The 22,654-nt window shown below is 40.1% G+C and overlaps 1 protein-coding gene across 2 annotated transcripts in view; it reads right to left on the bottom strand.

Moving 5' to 3' along the window:
- Window positions 1-22,654, bottom strand: part of SPTLC2 (serine palmitoyltransferase long chain base subunit 2) — a 113,217-nt gene that overhangs the window by 40,762 nt on the left and 49,801 nt on the right. For both annotated transcript variants that reach the window (XM_082647341.1, XM_082647342.1), the window contains exon 9: window positions 22,276-22,402. In XM_082647341.1, the coding sequence (XP_082503467.1) occupies window positions 22,276-22,402 (127 nt within the window). The remainder of the gene's footprint in view (window positions 1-22,275; window positions 22,403-22,654) is intronic.

Raw genomic sequence — 22,654 nt, 5'->3', positions numbered from 1 at the left:
CGTCCGGAGCCTGTGCTCCGCAACGGGAGAGGCCACAACAGTGAGAGAGGCCTGTGTACCGCAAAAAAAAAAAAAAAAAAAAAAAGTTCTTTTGTAATGTAGTGTTCAAAACAGAATTGAAAACTGGCACCGCATCTCTTTAAAACATCTGGTAATTTGAATTCTAGTGCCCATTATTCATTACTGTTTGTTTTCACTGTGCTGATTTTGGTGATTAAACCTCAGCCCCCTTCATATTGCCCTCTCCTTTTTAAAAATTACATGTGTGCACAGAGAGGCCGCCTTTTCCAGGACTGTGCATTTGCACGCTTGTGATAAATAACAGCGACTAATGCGAGTGTTCATAATGACTTTCCAATTGGCCCTGAAGTTCTAGCATGTGATTGCTTCACTCCTGGACTGTGACTTTCAGTGGGAGATGGAAGTTTTTCAGAGAACTGAACTGTGGAAAAATGCCCTTTCCTTAACTTAAAGCTACTTTTAAAATCTGAGGGTCTGGACCAAAAGAACAGGAATATCAGGTTGGAGTCAAGATGACAGAGGTGGTGAGAATAATGACTAACTCCAAAGATGGCTTCACTGCAGAGAAAGCATTTTAAGATGAAAGAAAAACCTTGCTTGAGGGGCTTCCCTGCTGGTGCAGTGGTTAAGAATCCGCCTGCCAATGCAGGGGACATGAGTTCGAGCCCTGGTCAGAGAAGATCCCACATGCCGTGGAGCAACTAAGCCCGAGCACCACAACTACTGAGCCTACGCTCTAGAGCCTGCGAGCCACAACTACTGAGCCTGTGTGCCACAACTACTGAAGCCCGCCCGCCTAGAGCCCGTGCTCTGCAACAAGAGAAGCCACTGCAATGGGAAGCCCGCTCGCCGCAACTAGAGAAAGCCCGTGCACAGCAACAAAGACCCAGTGCAGCCAAAAATAAACTAAATAAATAAAAAATTAAAAAAAAAAAGAAAACAAAAAAAAAACCTTGCTTGAAGATCCCAGAAAAGTTCTACTTTTCATTAGCAGTTAAAGTTATTCATGCAGAAGTGTATACAACAGAACACTGCTCTTTTTGGTACTTTTTGGCCTGGGATATGGGTTTTAAATGGACACTGTCTGTACCAGCTTCATTAAAATAAACAAAATATTTGTTTAAAAAAACTGAATAAGTAAAGGTAACAGTGGGGGGGAAAAAACCTTTTCTACAAATAGTAGCAAATATTTGGTACTTGTTAAAATTTTGATACTTTTTGCTTATTTTATGAATCTTACAAATGTATAGATACTGAAGTTGATTTTCATGCCAACAGAAATATATTGATAATTAACAAGGTTAAACCATGAAGGAACTTCTACTTCATGATATATATATTTTTCACATTTAGATGATACCGTAGTTTGTGAGTTGGGCAGAAGAGGGATTAATCCTTAACTAGGTCCTAAAGTTTTCTTCGTTAAAGAATCAGTCTCTTCTTCATTCATCTTTCTAAATCATCAGTAGTCACTCTCTTTGAACAGCTCTAAAGTGAGGGGGCAAAGCAGCAGACAACGCTCTCAACTCTCACCACAGCACTTTCTAGATCAATAAATTATGTACTTGTCACAAGTATCCAGTCAGGATGCATCATGAAGAGCAGCAACTCATGGCCTCCTGGAAGGAGCAAGAGAGACAAAAGAATGCCAGCAAACACACAAATCAACTGACCTTTATGGTCATCCTTAGTTCTTTAACTTCTACATGAACACCTGCAGAGATGCAGATGAAAATTAACATCATTATATCTAAAAATATCTTAAAATACCAAAAGGGACTGGAGAAGGAAGTAGTGGTGGAAGAGAGAATAGAGCATAGGATGTAAAAAAAACATCAATGAAGCTATTTTTAAAACCACACTATGCTGGAACTTGAATTTATCTATTCATGTTTTTCACATGACCTCAGACAAAGAAGAATAAAGTATCCTATTTAAAAAATGTTACCTTGGGACTTCCTTGGTGGTGCAGTGGTTAAGAATCCACCTGCCGGGGCTTCCCTGGTGGTACAGTGGTTGAGAGTCCACCTGCCGATGCAGGGGATATGGGTTCGTGCCCTGGTCCGGGAAGATCCCACATGACGCGGAGCGGCTGGGCCCGTGAGCCATGGCCGCTGAGCCTGTGCGCCGGGAGCCTGTGCTCCACAACAGGAGAGGCCACAACAGTGAGAGGCCCGCGTACCGCAAAAAAAAAAAAAAAAAAAGAATCCACCTGCCAATGCAAGGGATACGGGTTTGAGCCCTGGTCCGGGAAGATCCCACATGCCGCGGAGCAACTAAGCCCGTGCGCCACAACTACTGAGCCTGTGCTCTAGAGCCTGCAAGCCACAACTACTGAGCCCACGTGACACAACTACTGAAGCCCGCACACCTAGAGCCCATGCTCTGCAACAAGAGAAGCCACCACAATGAGAAGACCGTCCACTGCAACAGAGTAGCCCCCGCTAGCCGCAACTAGAGAAAGCCCGTGCGCAGTAATGAAGACCCAATGCAGCCAAAAGTAAAAATAAATAAATTTATTAAATAAATAAAATAAAAATAAAAATGTTACCTAAAACAAAAGTAAAAGAAATATTAGCTGAAAGGCAGGGTAGACTGACTTTAATAACATTTAAGTCCCAATTAAATGGCACTAGACAATCTTCCCGTTAGGCTCTTAAGAGTTCCAGGGAACAGAGGAAAATAAATGTACCTTTCTGCTCCAGTGAACAGTCTTGTAAAAAGGATATTTATAAGGGACTTTCAGGAAGCAAGAGTTCAGTAACTTTGGAACACTGAAGCAAAATGAGTGGGAACTAGGTTTACCATCTTCTAGACACAGCCCCTGTTTTGCTAGACCGTCAACAAATATCAAAGTGCTCAGCTTGGGCAATTGTTAAGTTAATGATCATCAAAGGAGACAGCCCGCCCCTCCCTACCCTAGGGATACTGTTCTAAAGCAGCCCTTTGGTTCTTCATCTCCCTACAAGAATGCATACAAGTATTTGAATCTACTCTCCCATTATTACTACTGCTATTTCTCTCCCCAACAGCTAGAGCAGCTCCTTAACACCAAGCACTGCACAGTGAATTCCTGTCACAAGCACTTGTTTATCACCCTGTCCCTAGTAGTAGTTTAATCCTTTAATTAGTTTTAATGCCCCAAACTAGGATTTCCTGAGGACTGCCACAGGATGTGCAACAAGCAGCAGGGGCCAAGGCTTTAAGTTGTTGATTCAATATCATCAAGAATTTTTAAAAATGGTTGCTAATGCAGAGCCAGAAACAGGGCCCTAAACAAAAGGAAGAAAAGAGGCCAAGTGCCTCTGAAAAATTAAGGAACTGAGTTTTAAAGGGTGCCCGCTCACAATTAGGACAGAAAGGCTTAATTTGTCCAGACTGTCCTACTGTCCTCCTTTGGTACTGGAACATATTACAAGCTACTTTTAGACAGAAAGGAAGGGATGAGGAAATATGCGTACTGTGGTCAAGCACCCACGGACAGATGAAGAGGGTTAGCAAATACAGCAATCACTGGTGAAAGCGAGGCTTGGAATTAAACTAGTTTCAGAGGTAGAAGGCAAGGCAATAAGTAAGAATTTCACAAAACTGATTAGTATTGAACATTTAAAAAAAGAGTATATAGTGAGCAAGGCCTTTTGTAGGTTACGTAGAAAATTTGAGAATCTGAATTAATAGGCTATAAAAAATACAAGTAGCATTAAAAAAAAAATAAAACAAAGTAATTCCAACCATCCTTAAGAGACCTGAACATAGGTCTCTGAATCCTTACTTGTCTCTTTTCCCTCTCCTAATTTGTTCTAACTTCACCTATGCCACTGATGCATTCAGCAAGGACCACCAGCTCTTTAGAAGGAAGCATCAATGCATTTAGATTTCCAAAAACAATGAAAATTGGCAACCTAACATCACCACCAAACTCCTGTTCCACAGGCCAATATTTCCCTTATTTTTCTTTTAAAAGAAACAGATCAAATATCTTGTCTTCCAATTTCCTTTCTTTTCCCCAATTACCACCAATCAGTAGAGTGGCTTTTGGTTCTCATTGATGTAAACGAGCTCAAGAAAAAAAGAGAGAGAATCCTCAAATCTCTTAAAAGTTAGTTTGCATTATTAATTGAGATTTTATTTAAAATGCATAGTCTAAGGCCTTTGTCCACCAAGACTCATGGTCTGGTGAAACAGACTCGAATCCTCATTTTTAACAAGCTCTATAACTGTGGTGCTCAACCCTGGCTGCACATTAGAATCATCTGGGGTGCTTTTAAATAACATCCTGCAGGAGCCTCACCCCCAGATAGTCATGGGTCTGCAAAGGGGCGTGACACTGGCATTATTACTAATTTTTAAGCTTTCCTGTGTGTGACCAAGGTTAGGAACCACCATACTAAAAGTAACTTTGACGCAGGTGGTCCATGGACAAAGTTTGAGAACAGGGGCTTAAAAGAGTACACCTTAATGAGATCCTTCTGAAACTCATTCCACGTATCTACGTCAACGTAGATAGCAGGCAGATACAAGTATTTAGATAATTTATTTTTTCTAAACCACAGGTGACAATTAAAAAAAAAAATCAGGGCTTCCCTGGTGGCGCAGTGGTTGAGAGTCCGCCTGCCGATGCAGGGGACACGGGTTCGTGCCCCGGTCCGGGAAGATCCCACATGCTGCAGAGCAGCTGAGCCCGTGAGCCGTGGCCACTGGGCCTGCACGTCCGGAGTCTGTGCTCCGCAACGGGAGAGGCCACAGCAGTGAGAGGCCCGCGTACCGCAAAAAAAAAAATCAAATGCTCTTCAAAAAGCTCTCAAATCTTAAGGAAAGCCTTAAGGAGGATATCTGTTCTTAACTGAGAAGAGTCCATCTATCTTGTCACTTATTTATACATATTAAGTATTCCTGTGGCAATAAACTGCAATAAAGTTGATGAAAATCTAGGATCAAGTCTCCTAGATAAAGCCCTCAAAAATAATTCTGGGGGGGCTTCCCTGGTGGCGCAGTGGTTGAGAGTCCGCCTGCCGATGCAGGGGACACGGGTTCGTGCCGCGGTCTGGGAAGATCCCACATGCTGCAGAGCGGTTGGGTCTGTGAGCCATGGCCGCTGAGCCTGCGTGTCCAGAGCCTGTGCTCTGCAACGGGAGAGGCCACAACAGTGAGAGGCCTGCATAATGCAAAAAAATAATAATAATAATAATAATAATAATAATAATTCTGGGGGAGGGACTTCCCTGGCGGTCCAGAGGTTAAGACTCTGTGCTTCCACCGCAGGGGTCACAGGTTTGATCCCTGGTCAGGGAACTAAGACCCCACATGCTGCACAGTGCAGCCAAAATTAAATAAAAGAAAAGACAAATAAAAAAATAATTTTGGGGGAAAAAAAGCAATTCCAACTGTGTTAATATTGAGAAAGGGACTTCCCTGGTGGCACAATGGTTAAGACTCTGTGCTCCCAATGCCTGGAGCCCAGGTTCGATCCCTGGTCAGGGAACTAGATCCCACATGCATGCCACAACTAAGGAGCCCATGAGCTGCAACTAAGGAGTCCGTCTGCTGCAACTAAGACCCGGCACAACTAAATAAATAAATAAAATAAATATTAAAAAAGAAAAGATTGAGAAAGTTATTCCTCTTCAACAAACAAAACAGAGACTGGGCTATAAAGTTGACAAATTATAAGTGATGAGAAGAAATGGTCATTCATCTCACCCAAACAGTAAATGAACAAATCAAATCATGGAAAAAAATCTTTAAAATTAATTTTATTATGAAATAAAACTAAGGTAGTTCACCCACTTCAATCTTAAAAAAAAAATAATGATGTGATTCACAGTAGTTTAATTAAGAGTTTAGTTCCCTTATATCATCTTACCACATCTTCTCCAATATGAGGGGCATCGACTTTGGGGCTCCTTTCCTGTCCAAGGGGAACATCCTCAAACTCCTTATTTATGTTGTGCATTAATAACAACATTCTACTAAATGAACAAGTCTACATTTGCTCAAAGGTTAGCTTCCAGCCTGCTGCCTGTGGGCATCTTAACAGCCAGCTTAAAACAAACTCTGAAACAAGATGCAAAAGGAGAGACCACTCTTGTGGCAAGAAATTTTTATTAGCACTTGGATTTGAAAGAAATAAATGGGAGTGGAAGAAGTAATAGACAGACCGTGCTACAAAAGCTCTTGAGTATTCAGGATAGATTTCTGAAGCAGAGAGGGAGGTTAAAGTGGTTACTGATCCATGGAGAGGAAAGAGGTAGGCTTTCATTTGTAGGGGCGATTACTCACAACTAAACTTAGCTGTTTTTTTGAAAATTCGCAGACAAGAAATCAGAAAATTAAAAATAGATTATGAAGTGGATGGAATTCAGGAAAGCCACATTCTACTTGAAGACAAAATATTGAGAAAACTTATCTTGTGTGTGAGCTCAATTTTCTCTACCTGTAAAGTGGTTATACTGCTTGCTGATTTCAGAAGGCTTTAGCCATTCGTTAAAAAGCCCTTTTTGCTAGGTAATAAAGAGGCTACTTTACAGAAAGAAAATCTTTTTCTTTGATTGCTGGTAATTTACTAAAGTGATATATATTCCATAGGAAAAATCCATTTAGATAGAAAAATTAGTAAGAAACATAAAATCAATAAGATCTGAATTTGCTTCAAATAATTAGCTGGATTTAAGGAAGTTTAAGGGGGTTTTTTGGGGGTGGGGGTGAGGGAGGAGGAGAAGGAAGGAGGGAAAACAAGAAAAGGGGAAGCTGAAACAAAGAATTTATTTGTGGCTCTGAAACCAGTCCTTTCTGGAATCTTACCCCTACCACTAGACTATACGCATTTTCAAAGGCAAGGATCATGTATTGTTCAACTCTGTACCCCTCAACAGCATACCCACCACAGGATACAGAGCAAGTGCTTGAGAAATGTTTGATAAATGAAGAATTAAATATTTCTCAACAGTGTTCTAGGCTGTAAGTTACAAGAAAGGAGGGATCTAATCTACTCTCCAGCATTAGATATACTGCTAAACTGTACTGTGGCTAAGAATTAAACTGTGTTCTCTAGAAAACTTGATTTTTACTTAGATGAATCTCTAATAGTGAAATAAACAAATTACATAAAAGCAGATACATAATAATAAAGAAAAAAGTGGAACCCAAATATTCCTAGGCTCAGAAAGCATAGGGATTGGAAAGAAGGGTACCCAGGTTCAACCAAATGAAAAGCCTGCCTGCCAAAGGTAACGAGCGGATGTCAGCACCCCCTCTCCAGAAGCAGGAAATTCTCTTTATGACCACTCCCACCGCCACCCTCTCTCAAGACTGTTTTCTTTAAGGGTTCTGCCCCCTCAGCATGGGGATCCTGGAATGCTTTTAAAAAAAAAAAAAGTTTTAAAAAAAGGATGGGCAGAGAATCTGAATAGAAATTTACAAAAAAAGCTTCTCAGTTCTAATTAGCTTTTGACAGTTCTTGGGATTCTCAAGGTGATCATTTAACACCTCATTAACAAGTCTATTATAGGAATTAATTCAAATGAGCCAAACCGAATTTTAATTAAACCTCTATCTGCCCAAGGTATTCTTTTTCTTCCTCCTATGCCAACAGCCACCTGAATGAGCTCTCAGTTCCCTTCAATACTAAGAAGTACAAAAAGTGCAGTTTTCTACAAAGAAAGTTATTTCTGTCATCATATTAAAATTTATCTAGTAAAATGTACCTATCTAGTTTATTTTGTTCCACAATTTGGCCATTCTGGCTTAACATTCAAGTATACAAGCAACGTACTTTAAGAACCCATCCATTTTCTAACATTTCTCGATCATGTGTGTGTTCATTCATTCACCAAATTTATCAAAAGGCTACTAGATGTCAGACACTAAGCTAGGTGCTGTGCTTGTTATTAACTACAGCTTTGGACAGAAATAAAATACATCAAAACACAACTCTGGAAAATGGAAAAGCGCAATTTTAGTTCCTTTGGTCAGACATTTTGCCTTGATTCATAAATAGATCTTACAGCTAAATTTCTATTACTGGACGTGGATTAGTGACGTGTGAAGTAAAATCTAGAATTTCAAATGTCTTGTGTAATTTGTCAGAATTTCCTAGGTCTCATTTTTTTCTACTCACCAGCCTGTTCTAACTCAGTATGTCTACTCAAGGTACAAACACAATTCCTAACCACTGTTATCTTAGGTAAGACAGCTCTTAGGTGGTTCCTAGGCAAGACGGCTCTCAGTATCTACCCATCACTGTAGTCACATGGCCCTCTCTTCTTTGAGAAAAGGATAGGAATTGGAGGGGAAATGTGGAAAAGATTGGGAGAAAGAAGAAAGGAGTGCTTACAAAGTAGGGTAGGGAAAGGATCTCAACTGCCCCTGCATGCTGCAGCTTTTCTGAAGGCTCTACACTCTCATCACCGAAGAATAACAAGTCTTCCCACAAAAAAGATGAAAACATTTATCAATAATCAACCACAGACTATTTGTGTGTATGTTTAAGGCTTACTTTCAAACTTATCTTAGGCAGGATTTACTTTCATGTAAGTTATTAATGTACTCTGGAGTCTAAAACAAAAAAAGTTTTAAATATAAAAGTAACATATTCAATCTGGTAAAATAAAATTCTAATAGTACAGAAAATTATTAAAAAAAAAAAAAAGAAGTTGCCCTCCTCCACCCAGCCACCTCCATTCCCACTCCCAGCAAGAAGTTCCAGGCTCTGTTTCTGGCTCTCTTCGTGGCTAGTACCAAAATGCTGAATAATAAACTTACACCTCTGCTGCCTCTTCCGTCAACCCTGGATGGTGCTTAGATAAGGCATCTGTACTCCTACTTTCCATGTTTCCTCCACTAATCACCACCACTTTTTGTAATACTACTATTTTAAAATTCTTCTAGTGGCTAGTTATCTTTATAAATTTAAAGACTATTTCTTTCTTTTTTCTTTTTTTTGGCTGTGCTGCGTGGCTTGCAGAATCTTAGCTCCCCAACCAGGGACTGAACCCAGGTCACAGAAGTGAAAGCACCGAGTCCTAACCACTGGACTGCCAAGGAGTTCCCTAAAGACTATTTCGTAATTTCAAAATGTGTTGTTTATAAACTTAAGACGGTATCTACTGACTCTGAAGAGAAAAAATAAAGTATGAATACTAATAAGATACACAGGACTCAAACTTAATTCATTCAGGACAAACCCAAAAATTATTAGACATGCTGAATGTGGCAATAATAAACTTCATATACTCACTGGAATTATGCTATTATTAGCCAATTAGCGACATGTTAAAGAGAAAAAAATCAAAATTCAGTAACATAAAATACTTGAGATATACAGTCAAAATTACAATGAGGGGGGACAATAGAGGGGTGAGGGGTGGGAGGCACAAACTATTGGGTGTAAGATAGGCTGAAGAATGTAGGGTACAACACAGGGAATATAGCCAACATTTAGTAATAAGTGTAAATGGAAAGTAACCTTTAAAAATTGTTTAAGAAGTTAAATATTTTTTAAATAAAAAAATCTTATTTACATTTAAAAAATTGCATGAAAAGGCTTAGAGAATTGCAATGAAAAGGCTTAGAGATTTCATTTTATGTTCAGTATTTTAGGACTGGGACAACAATTGTAACATCTATCATATAAGTCTATTGATTGACTTACACACTTTGAAGAAAACATTGTGTTCAAACATTAAGCACTGGCTCTGTGAGACAAAATTATAAATGTGAGATATAAAGTTGTGAAACATGGCTTTTGGAAGGAAAAAATGAATCAGCACAAAGGTGTCATAAAAGACAGCATTTCACTTTGCTGTGAAGAATGAACAGAATTTCGGTGACAGGAAGATGAGCATTCTGTCAGAAGCACCAAATTGGTTTAAATGAGGGTACAGGAAAAGATGGTTAAGCTGAAGTCAAACTATAGAGGATCTCAAACATCATATAAAGAATTGAACTTTATTCTGTAGGCAACTAGGAGTTACTAAAGACTGTTATTCTATATTTCGGCATCTTTAGGCAGACACCAACAGAAGCTGTATGTTAGGAAGATTAATAAGTGGTACAGGAAAGACTGGAGCAAGGAAAATGCAGTTATGAGTGGTGCAACTGTTTAAGGAACAGGGAGTCAGGGCCTGAAACAGTCATATGGCAGTGGGAATAAGCAGAAGTGACAGGCAGAATCAACAGATTTTGACTTAGACATGGGGAAATGTGGCTACGATTTCAGGCCTACATAACCTGAAGACAGTTACATATTTAGTTGAGAAGATGAAGAGAGGATACAATGAGAAAAAGCAGCATAATTTCTGTGCTGTTCCTGTTAAAGATACGTAGGCTGAATCTTAACCACGAGGAAACACTAGATGAACCCAAATTGAGGGATATTCTGTATAATAACTGGCCTGTAATTGTTAAAAGTGTCAACGTCACAGAAGTCAAAGAAAGACCGAGGAACTGTGACTGAAGAAGAGTAAAGAGACGTGACAACTAAGTACAAAAGGTGACTCTAAACCACATCCACAGCCTCAGGATGCTAGTCTGAGGAACAGACAGTAATAATGTATCATTATCAGTTACTGAAATAATTAATAACATGTTCATATTAGTTAATTAAATAACATATTAGTGTAAATTTCTTGCTGTGGTCGGTTGTATTATAGTTCTGTAGGAAGTACACACTAAAGCATTTGGGATGATGGGGCTTCAGATCAGCAACTAACTCTCAACTGGTTCAGGAAAAAAGGTTTTTTGGGGGCTGTACTTCCAACTTTTATGTAAGCTTGTGATTGTTTTACGGATAAGAAAAAGATTTAAAAACATTATGATGAGGGGCTTCCATGGTGGTCCAGTGGTAAAGAATCCACCTTCCAATGAAGGGGATGTGGGTTCAATCCCTGGTTGGGGAACTAAGATCCCACATGCCTCGGGGCAACTAAGCCCACATGCCACAACTAGGGAGTGTGCACGGCACAAACTACAGAGCCCATGCGCTCTGGAGCCCACGTGCCACAACTAGAGAGAAGCCCTCGTGCCGCAACGAAGAGCCCACGAGCCACAATGAAAGATCCTGCATGCCACAACTAAGACCCGACACAGCCAAAAATATAAATAAATAAGTAAATAAAATAAATATTAAAAAAAATTATGATGAGAAACATCAACTCTGCCATATGACTACAGGTCTACATCACAGAATTTAGGGACAAACATTTGAAATTATTGTGACTTTTTTTCCATAATTTTTAGTTCTCTTCCCCAGCCCCCAGTTCCTTAAAGCCAACAGGGAAAAGCAAGAACACCAAGGAAGATTAGAATGCTCCTGTTTTTCCCTACAATGTCCATTTGTTTCCAGAAGTTGCAGGAAGTTTCAAAAAATGAAATAATATATACATTTAAAAATAAAAGACAGGAAAGATGATCGTTGTACAGCAACAAGAGACGTGCACTACATATCCACAAGGGTCCATATTGGGCCAAGAAAGAAGAAAATAAATACTTTTGTAGATGTAATATATGAGCTCCTTAAGTTCCTAAATCAGTCTCAAAAATGAAATTGTGCCTCAAATTTATGATCATATATAAAATGCTAACAGCTCCAATAACAGAGTAGCTTAGAGAAGATATAAAAATTCATGATCTTAAAACACACACACACACACACACACACACACACACACACACATACCTTTCAAACACCGTATGTTCAGAAAAGTGAATCTGAGTCTCAAAGGGGTAAGGGTGTGGTAATGAGATTAGAACCCATAGATGGTAGTGCAACTGGCCCAGGGAAAAAAGCAAACCAAAAAATACTGTGCTGCTCAAGATGGTGGACTAGAAGGACGTGTGCTCACTCCCTCTTGCGAAAGCACAGGAATCACAACTAACTGCTGAACAATCGCTGACAGGAAGACACTAGAACTCAACAAAAAAGATACCCCACATCCAAAGACAAAGGAGAAGCCACAATGAGACGGAAGGAGGGATGCAATCACAATAAAATCAAATCCTATAACTGCTGGGTTGGTGACTCACAAACTGGAGAACACTTATACCACATAAGTCCACCCACTGGAGTGAAGGTGCTGAGCCCCACATCACGCTTCCCAACCTGGGGTCTGGCAACGGGAGGAGGAATTCCTAGAGAATCAGATTTTGAAGGCTAGAGGGATCTGACTGCAGGACTTCAACAGGACTGGGGGAAACAGAGACTCCACTCCTGGAGGGCACACACGAAGTAGTGTGCACATCGGGACCCAGGGGAAGGAGCAGTGACCCCATAGGTAGGTCTGGAGACTGAACCAGACCTACCTGCTAGTGTTGGAAGGTCTCCTGCAGAGGCGGGGGGTGGCTGTGGCTCACCACGGGGACAAGGACACTGGCAGCAGAAGTTCTGGGAAGTACTCCTTGGCGTGAGCCCTCCTAGAGTCCGCCACCAGCCCCACCAAAGAGCCGGGTAGGCTCCAGTGCTGGGTTGCCTCAGGCCAAACAACCAACAGGGAGGGAACCCAGCGCCACCCGTCCACAGACAAGCGGATTAAAGTTTTACTGAGCTCTGCCCTCCCCAGAGCAACACCCAGCTCTACCCGCCACCAGTCCCTCCCATCAGGAAGCTTGCACAAGGCTCTTGGATAGCCTCATCCACCAGAGGGCAGACAGTAGAAGCAAGCAGAACTACAATTCTGTAGCCCAAAGAACCAAAACTACATTCATAGAAAGACAGACAAAATGAAAAGGCAGAGGACTATGTACCAGATGAAGGAACAAGATAAAACCCCAGAAAAACACCTAAATGAAGTGGAGATAGGCAACATTCCAGAAAAAGAATTCAGAATAATGATAGTGAAGATGATCCAGGACCTTGGAAAAAGAATGGAGGCAAAGATCGAGAAGATGCAAGATATATTTAACAAAGACCTAGAAGAATTAAAGAACAAATACCTAGAAAAATAAAAGAACAAACAAACAGAGATAAACAATACAGTAACTGAAATGAAAATTACACTAGAAGGAATCAATAGCAGAATAACTGAGGCAGAAGAACAGATAAGTGACCTGGAAGACAGAATGGTGGAATTCACTGCCCCGGAACAGAATAAAGAAAAAAGAATGAGGGCTTCCCTGGTGGCGCAGTGGTTGAGAGTCTGCCTGCCGATGCAGGGGACATGGGCTCGTGCCCTGGTCCAGGAAGATCCCACATGCCGCGGAGTGGCTGGGCCCATGAGCCATGGCTGCTGAGCCTGCGCGTCCAGAGCCTGTGCTCCGCAACGGGAGAGGCCACAACAGTGAGAGGCCCGCGTACCGCAAAAAAAAAAAGAAAAAAGAATGAAAAGAATGAAGACAGCCTAAGAGACCTCTGGGACAACATTAAAGGCAACAACATTTGCATTACAGGGGTTTTAGGAGGAGGAGAGAGAGAGAAAGGACCCGAGAATATATCTGAAGAGATTATAGTCAAAAACTTCCCTAACACGGGAAAGGAAATAGCCACCCAAGTCCAGGAAGCACAGAGAGTCCCAGGCAGGATAAACCCAAGGAGAAACACACTGAGACACACAGTAATCAACTTAACAAAAATTAAAGACAAAGAAAAATTACTGAAAGCAGCAAGGGTAAAATGACAAATAACATACAAGGGAGCTCCCATAAGGTTAACAGCTGATTTCTCAGCAGAAACTCTACAAGCCAGAAGGGAATGACATGAAATATTTAAAGTGATGAAAGGGAAGAACCTACAACCAAGGTTACATTACCCGGCAAGTATCTCATTCAGATTCAACAGAGAAATCAAAAGCTTTACAGACAAGCAAAAGCTGAAAGAATTCAGCACCACCAAACCAGCTCTGCAACAAATGCTAAATGAATTTCTCTAAGTGGAAAACACAAGAGAAGAAGACCTACAAACACAAACCCATAACAATTAAGAAAATGGTAATAGGAACATACATGTCGATAATTACCTTAAATGTGAATGGATTAAATGCTCCAACCAAAACACACAGGCTTGCTGAATGGATACAAAAACAAGACCCAAATGTATGCTGTCTACAAGAGACCCACTTCAGACCTAGGGACACATACAGACTGAAAGTGAGGGGATGCAAATGGAAATCAAAAGAAGCTGGAGTAGCAATACTCGTATCAGATAAAATAGACTTTAAAAAAAAGACTGTTACAAGAGACAAGGAAGGACACTATATAATGATCAAGGGATCAATCCAAGAAGAAGATTTTACAATTATAAATATGTATGAGCAAACACAGAAGCACCTCAATACATAAGGCAAATGCTAACAGCTATAAAAGAGGAAATCAATGAAAACACAATAATAGTGGGGGACTTTAACACCTCACTTACTCTAGTGGACAGATCATCCAGACAGAAAATTAATAAGGAAACACAAACTTTAAATAACACAATAGGCCAGACAGATTTAATTGATATTAATAGGACATTCATCCAAAAATAGCAGATTACACTTTCTTCTCAAGTGCGCACGGAACATTCTCCAGGATAGATCACATCTTGAGTCACAAATCAAGCCTCGGTAAATTTAAGAAAATTGAAATCATATCAAACATCTTTTCTGACAACGCTATGAGATTAGAAATTAATTACAGGGAAAAAAACATAAAAAACACAAACACATGGAGGCTAAACAATACATTATTAAATAACCAAGAGATCACTGAAGAAATCAAAGAGGAAATCAAAAAATAACTAGAGAGAAGTGGCAACGAAAACACGACAATCCAAAACCTATGGGATGCAGCAAAAGCAATTCTAAGAAAAGTTCATAGCTATACAATCCTACCTCAAGAAACCAGAAAAATCTCAGATAAACAATCTAACCTTACACCTAGAAGAAACAGAGAAAGAAGAACAAACAAAACCCAAAGTTAGTAGAGGGAAAGAAATCATAAAGATCAGAGCAGAAATAAATGAAATAGAAACAAAGAAAACAGTAGCAAACATCAATAAAACGAAAAGCTGGTTCTTTGAGAAGATAAACAAAACTGATAAACCTTTAGCCAGACTCATCAAGAAAAAGAGGGAGAGGACTCAAATCAATAAAATTGGAAATGAAAAAGGAGAAATTACAATGGACACTGCAGAAACAGAAAGCATCATTAAGAGACCACTACAAGCAACTCTATGCCAATAAAATGGACAACCTGGAAGAAATGGACAAATTCTTAGAAAGATACGTATAACCTTCCAAGACTGAACCAGGAAGAAACAGAAAATATGAACAGACCAATCACAAGTAATGAAATTGAAACTGTGATCAAAAATCTTCCAACAAACAAAAGTCCAGGACCACATGGCTTTACAGGTGAATTCTATCAAACATTTAGAGAAGAGCTAACACCCACGCTTCTCAAACTGTTCCAAAAAACTGCAAAGGAAGGAACACTCCCAAACTCATTCTATGAGGCCACCAACACCCTGATACCAAAACCAGACAGAGATACTACAGAAAAAGAAAATTACAGGCCAATATCACTGATGAACATAGATGCAAAAGTCCTCAACAAAATAGTAGCAAACAGAATCCAACAGCATATTAAAAGGATCGTACACCATGATCAAGTGGGGTTTATCTCAGGAATGCAAGGATTCTTCAATATACACAAATCAATCAATATGATATACCATATAAACAAATTGAAGGAGAAAAACCATATGATCATCTCAATAGATGCAGAAAAAATTTTTGACAAAATTCAACACCCATTTATGATAAAAACTCTCCAGAAAGTGGGCATAGAGGGAACCTACCTCAACATAATAAAGGCCACATACGACAAACCCACAGTAAACATCATTCTCAATGGTGAAAAACTGAAAGCATTTCCTCTAAGATCAGGAACGAGACAAGGATGCCCACTCTTGCCACTATTATTCAACAGTTTTGCAAGTTCTAGCCATGGCAATCAGAGAAGAAAAAGAAATAAAAGGAATACAAATTGGAAAAGAAGTAAAACTGTCACCGTTTGCAGATGACATGATATTATACACAGAGAATCCTAAAGATGCCACCAGTAAACTACTAGAGCTAATCAATAAATCTGGTAAAGTTGCAGGATACAAAATTAATGCACAGAAATCTCTCGCATTCCTATACACTAACAACAAGAGATCAGAAAGAGAAATTAAGGAAACAACCCTATTCACCATTGCAACAAAAAGAATAAAATGCCTAGGAATAAACCTACCTAAGGAGGTAAAAGACCTGTACTCAGAAAACTATAAGACACTGATGAAGGAAATCAAAGATGACACAAACACATGGAGAGATATACCATGTTCTTGGATTGGAAGAATCAATATTGTAAAAATGACTATACTACCCAAAGCAATCTACAGATGCAATGCAATCCCTATCAAATTACCAATGGCATTTTTTACAGAACTAGAACAAAAAATCTTAAAATCTGTATGGACACAAAAGACCCCGAATAGCCAAAGCAGTCTTGAGGGAAAAAAACGGAGCTGGAGGAATCAGACTCCCTGACTTCAGACTACCCTACAAAGCTACAAAATCAAGACAATATGGTATTGGCACAAAAACAGAAACATAGATCAATGGAACAAGATAGAAAGCCCAGAGATAAACCCACACACCTGTGGTCAACTAATCTGTGACAAAGGAGGCAAGGATATACAGAGAAAAAACAGTCTCTTCAATAAGTGGTGCTGGGAAAACTGGACAGCTACATGTAAAAAGAATGAAATTAGAACACTTCCTAACACCATACGCAAAAATAAACTCAAAATGGATTAGAGACCTAAATGTAATACCAGACACTATAAAACTCTTAGAGGAAAACATAGGAAGAACACTCTTTGACATAAATCACAGCAAGATCTTTTTTGACCCACCTCCTAGACTAATGGAAATAAAAACAAAAATAAACAAATGGGATCTAATGAAACGTAAAAGGTTTTGCACAGCAAAGGAAACTATAAACAAAACGAAAAGACAACCTTCAGAACAGGAGAAAATATTTGCAAACGAATCAACAGACAAAGGATCAATCTCCAAAATATGTAAACCGCTCATGCAGCTCAATATTAAGAAAAAACAAACAACCCAATCAAAAAATGGGCAGAAGACCTAAATAGACATGTCTCCAAAGAAGACATACAGATGGCCACGAGGCACATGAAAAGCTGCTCAACATCACTAATTATAAGAGAAATGCAATCAAAACTACAATGAGGTATCACCTCACACCGGTCAGAATGGGCATCATCAGAAAATCTACAAACAACAAATGCTGGAGAGGGTGTGGAGAAAAGAAAAACCCTCTTGCACTGTTGGTGGGAATGTAAATTGATACAGCCACTATGGAGAACAGTATGGAGGTTCCTTAAAAAACGAAAAATAGAATTACCATATGACCCAGCAATCCCACTGCTGGGCATATACCTAGAGAAAGCCATAATTCAAAAAGACACATGCACCCCACTGTTCACTGCAGCACTATTTACAATAGCCAGGTCATGGGTGCAACTTAAATGCCCATCGACAGATGAATGGATAAAGGAGATGTGGTACATATACACAATGGAATATTACTCAGCCATAAAAAGGAACAAAAATTGGGTCATTTGTAGAGACATGGATGGACTTAGAGACTGTCATACAGAGTGAAGTAAGCTAGAAAGAGAAAAAACAAATATCGTATATTAACACATATATGTGGAATTTAGAAAAATGGTACAGATGAACCGGTTTGCAAGGCAGAAATGGAGGCACAGATGTAGAGAACAAACGTATGGACACCAAGGGGGGAAGTGGGGGTGGGTGATGGGGTGGTGGGATGAATTGGGAGATTGGGATTGACATGTATACACTAATATGTATAAAAGAGATAACTAAAAAGAACCGGTTGTATAAAAATAAATAAATAAATAAATGCTGTGCTAATTACAGCTTATTTAAAGCCTCTATAATTTAAATTAATTTATAATTTATAATTAAAGCCTCCTATAATTCTTTGAATTATTTGAAACTGAAACAGGAGGAAAAAATAAATAAATAAAGGAAATCAAGTTCCTGGTGACTCTTTGCTGTCTTTAGTCCCATCTGCAAGGGAATTCCATTGGCTCGGCATCCTGTTTGGTGAGAAAAGCTTCTGGAGTGGCCCCACAGGAAGGACTGTTTATGATGAAATAAGTTTACACAACAGAGAAATTTAAAACATGCAATATATAAAACTATTATGTCTTACAAGAAGGAGAAGATATTATGTCAAAAATGAGCTTTTTCAAATAATGCTTAATATTTGTATGCCTGGTAACAAAAGTCAGAGAATAATAGTACAGACATGGCAAGAAAACCAGCTTCTTACTTTTAATATTCCCTTAAACCAACATTAAATCTAGGACCAAACCCTAACATTACATGATCTTTTCCCCTCTCATTCCTAAATAGAAATCATATGTGAGATATTTACCACAAAGTAAAGAAAGAGTTCTTCCATTTGCAATATCAGTATTACCATGTAACAGTCTCTTCTGTTCATATATGGGTTACACTTTGCTTCCCCCATTCCCAACTCACAGTGCTACTGAAATTCACTGAAAGGAAAACCACTCGTATAGGTCTTAGGCAAATCTGACTCTTTCTAGACAAATTTCTTCAAAATATAATCATGGGTATATTATATTCTGTACTTTTCATGAAATCTGAAGGGGCAGTAAAATTCTTAACCTATCTGAAACAGGCCACAAGCCGGCCAATATTAAAAAGCCCACAGAAACTATTCAAGAATTTGAGTTTGATACTAGACAAGGCAAGAGAACCAGTGTGTCTGTGTTCTCATACCAACCTAACACCCCTGCAGGACAAGAGTCCCCGCTGTCCTCACCTCACTCACTCATCCTCGGGCACTCTACCTGTACTACTATGCTCCTGCCACAGTGGCCTTCATACTACTGCTGAACATGGAGTCACCTACATCTCGGGGCCTTCTAGCCCTGGATTTTCAGGGTTAAATTCCCACCTCGCTCAAGCGCTCCATAAAATCTTACCTTCTCAATGACCACCCTATTTAGAATTACAAACTGTGTCTCCAGAACTCCTCAACACCTACCTTTCCTGCTTTTTCCCAGAGTACTTACCACTTTCTAGCAACTGTATGATTTATTTCCCTTATTAGAAACCCCGCAAGGCAGGAATTTGGGGGTATTTTATTCTTTGATGAATCAGCACCTACTACACACTGCAGGCACTCAAATATTTGGTGAATGATTAATAAAACTTCAATTTTTCTATGGTACAGTAATCTCTGGGATTAATACAACAGCCCACTACCCTCTACAGCCCCAGTAACCCCCAAGTGTACACCTCATTCAAATGACCTGCTTGGATGCCCACTGCCTATGAATTCTGATTCACAGAGTCTAACATGTAGTGAGATACTCAATGTTTGTGGAATTAATGAAATTCAATGTTCTGAACATATGAAATTAAGTTTCTCTTAAGGTAGGTGACTTCTATTATAAAATCACACTCAGATAATTAATTGCAGATACCTCTTTTTTAAAGGTCACCTTAAGGCATAGTCAAAAGGCTACTGTCTGGTTCCACCTTTTTTTCTTCAAGGACAATGAAAAGATGCATTAAATGATGTCATAGGGCTTCCATGGTGGCGCAGTGGTTGAGAGTCTGCCTGCCAATGCAGGGGACACGGGTTCGTGCCCCGGTCCTGGAAGATCCCACATGCCGCAGAGCGGCTGGGCCCATGAGCCGTGGCCACTGAGCCTGTGCGTCCGGAGCCTGTGCTCTGCAACGGGAGAGGCTGCAACAGTGAGACGCCCGCGTAGCGCAAAAAAAAAAAAAAAAAAAGTCATAAAAATAAGCACTGCCTTAACCCACTCAAATCTAAAAGAAATCAGGCCAAATTTAAATAGGATCAGGTAGCAGGCTTTATGAGAAATGGTTAGATTTTTATTATCCTCTATTCTGGGAGAGAAACAACATAACCAGCACAAGTCTGTCACACTAATTAAAAGTTTTAGGGACTAATTTTAAAATATATTATCTAAAGGCTGGTAGTGGCAAGTTTTAAAAATGGCCACAAATTCTTTAACCTGCCTCCCATTTGCAGTGGAGTCTGATTCCCCATGCCCTGCAATCTGGGCTGGCCTTGGTGACTTGCTTGTTAACAACAGATCACAGAAGGTCATGGGGTTTCAGCAGGTTCTCTGGGAATGCTCGCTCTCTGCAGGGTCCTATCTGGATACCTGGTCTCCATGCTGTGAGGAGCCCACGCCACATGGAGAGGACACGTGAAGGTGCTCTGGTCAACAGCCTCAGCTGAGCCCAGCCTTCAAGTCACTCCAGCCCAAGTGATGTGTAAGTGAAGAAGCCTCCAGATGATCCCAGCCCCCAGCCATCAGAGTCTTCCCCAGCCGCCTGGGTCTTCCAAGTTCAAGCCCCAGACACTGTGGAGCAAAGACAAGCTATCCCTGCTGTGCCCTGACCGAATTCCTGACCCGCAGAATCTGTGAGCATAATAAGATGGCTGTTGTTTCACACCACTAAGCTTAGGGGGTGGTTAGAGAGGCAACAGATAAACTGGAAAATGAGTGCTAACCCGAAGTCTATATCTAATTACCATATTTCATCTTCTGTCTACCAGTAGAGCCTAGATTTCATTATCTAGCACAGATAGGTCATTTATCCAGAGGTCACACATCACGTGGATCCATGCTCTAGGATAGGGCAAAGAAATTATCTACGGTAACTTTGAGAGCTGTTACCATTCGTTTTTCAGTCACCTGAATCTGTGTGCTGAGTCAACAAGGCTGATGCACCTATGGCAAATAACTAGCTAAGTGCTAGCTACGTACATATATATATATATATATATATATATATATATATATATAAGCATAGATACACATACATTTACATATATGAACATATATGTACACTTAGGTCAAAGCATACTATTTCTAGTTAATACCTTATATGAGAGAGAGAAGGTAACGCTGTAGCTTTGTTAGCAGGGAGCTTCTCACAAGGCTCCATGTGGTGTTCACGACATTAATGAATTATATTCTTCCCCAAAGAATCAATTTATGAAACTAAAAATGATCAACACTTCCAAGAGACAACAAGGATGCATGTACCACAGATCAGAAAAAATATTAAGGGAAAATTCTGATTTAAGAAAACAGGCTTAAATCAATGAAAATGAGACATACTACTTTTTTCTTGTTTTTCAATGCAAACCAGATCAATCCTACCACAAAATATTATACAGCTGAAGAGTAGAGAGCTCAAGGCTGATAACATGAAATACTTCACTAGAGCAAAAGTGATTTTAGAAGTATTAAAAAAGCAAAGAGCAAATGTATGTCTCACACTCACAATGGAGATTCTTCTCAAAGTGAAAAAACAAAACAAAAAAACCCAATTGCTCCCCCTTTATTATAACTTTTCTGTAGTCAACACTGCCCTCTAGTGATATAAAAGTCAAATATCAGAAAGCAAAGATCACTGTTGGTTCACTTGAGTATGTTTTAGTCAGAGAATCTAGTTTGGACTACAAATCCCACCAAAGACAGAATAAATAGATTCAGGATGACCTTTATTATATACTGTATGTTAAATTAGAAACTCTTTTAAAAGGTATTAAATCAAGGACACTAATTCACGGAAACAGCAGCTTTTAAATACTATGGGAACAAAACATCGCTACACAGTGAATTACATCTTCACATAAAATTATGCAATTCAAGAAAGACCCTGAAGGGCTTCTCTGGTGGCGCAGTGGTTGGGAGTCCGCCTGCAGATGCTGGGGACACGGGTTCGTGCCCCGGTCCGGGAGGATCCCACATGCCTTGGAGCGGCTGGGCCTGTGAGCCATGGCCGCTGAGCCTGCGCGTCCGGAGCCTGTGCTCCGCAGCGGGAGAGGCCACAGCAGTGAGGGGCCTGCGTACCGCAAAAAAAAAGAAAGACCCTGAAGACTTATCACCTAAGATATGAGAATACGTAGGATAGTGAGCTTAAAGCCTCACCTTCTGTAGACAAGAAAATTCAACAGGAAACGAGCCAGGCTAGTTCTCATGGTGTGTGTAAACACACTGAAAAGTGTCCCTAGAAACCAAGACCTCACATACCTGCCAGCGCTGCCCATTAGTATACCTGACTCCTCCTTTTAGGAAAAGAGCTCAAGAAAAAGAGTACTTTTGGTTGCTAAGTGTTTACTGAGCCCAGGAAATTTTCCAAGAAAAGAAAGACTTACCAAGGGTGGTGCCGTCCTGCCCCGTGATGCACTTCATAGAAGTGATGATCTGCTCCACAACAGGTGGTGACAGTGACGTGGCGTACACTGCACTATGAGAATGTGTCCGCAGGTAGTCGATCAGCTCCTGGGGAGTTCACAGAAGCAAGTCATTAGAGGCAGTGCGTGAATTCACCGGCAATGTCACTGCCTTCCTCCCAGGTGACAGAAGCCTCCTCCCTTCAATAGCACGGGAATAGGCACATCTATCTGAGACACGAGATCAACCAATACGGTCAAAGCACACTGTCAGCAACAACCGGGTCAGACACATGGCAACATCCTTAGGCTTTGTTTTTTGTTTTTTTTTGGCTGTGCTGCGCAGCTTGTGGGATCTTAG

The sequence above is a fragment of the Grampus griseus genome, assembly GCF_964374135.1.
Source record: "Grampus griseus genome assembly, chromosome: 2".
In the NCBI taxonomy this organism is placed as follows: Eukaryota; Metazoa; Chordata; class Mammalia; order Artiodactyla; family Delphinidae; genus Grampus; species Grampus griseus.
This window is presented reverse-complemented; position numbering and strand designations above follow the sequence as displayed.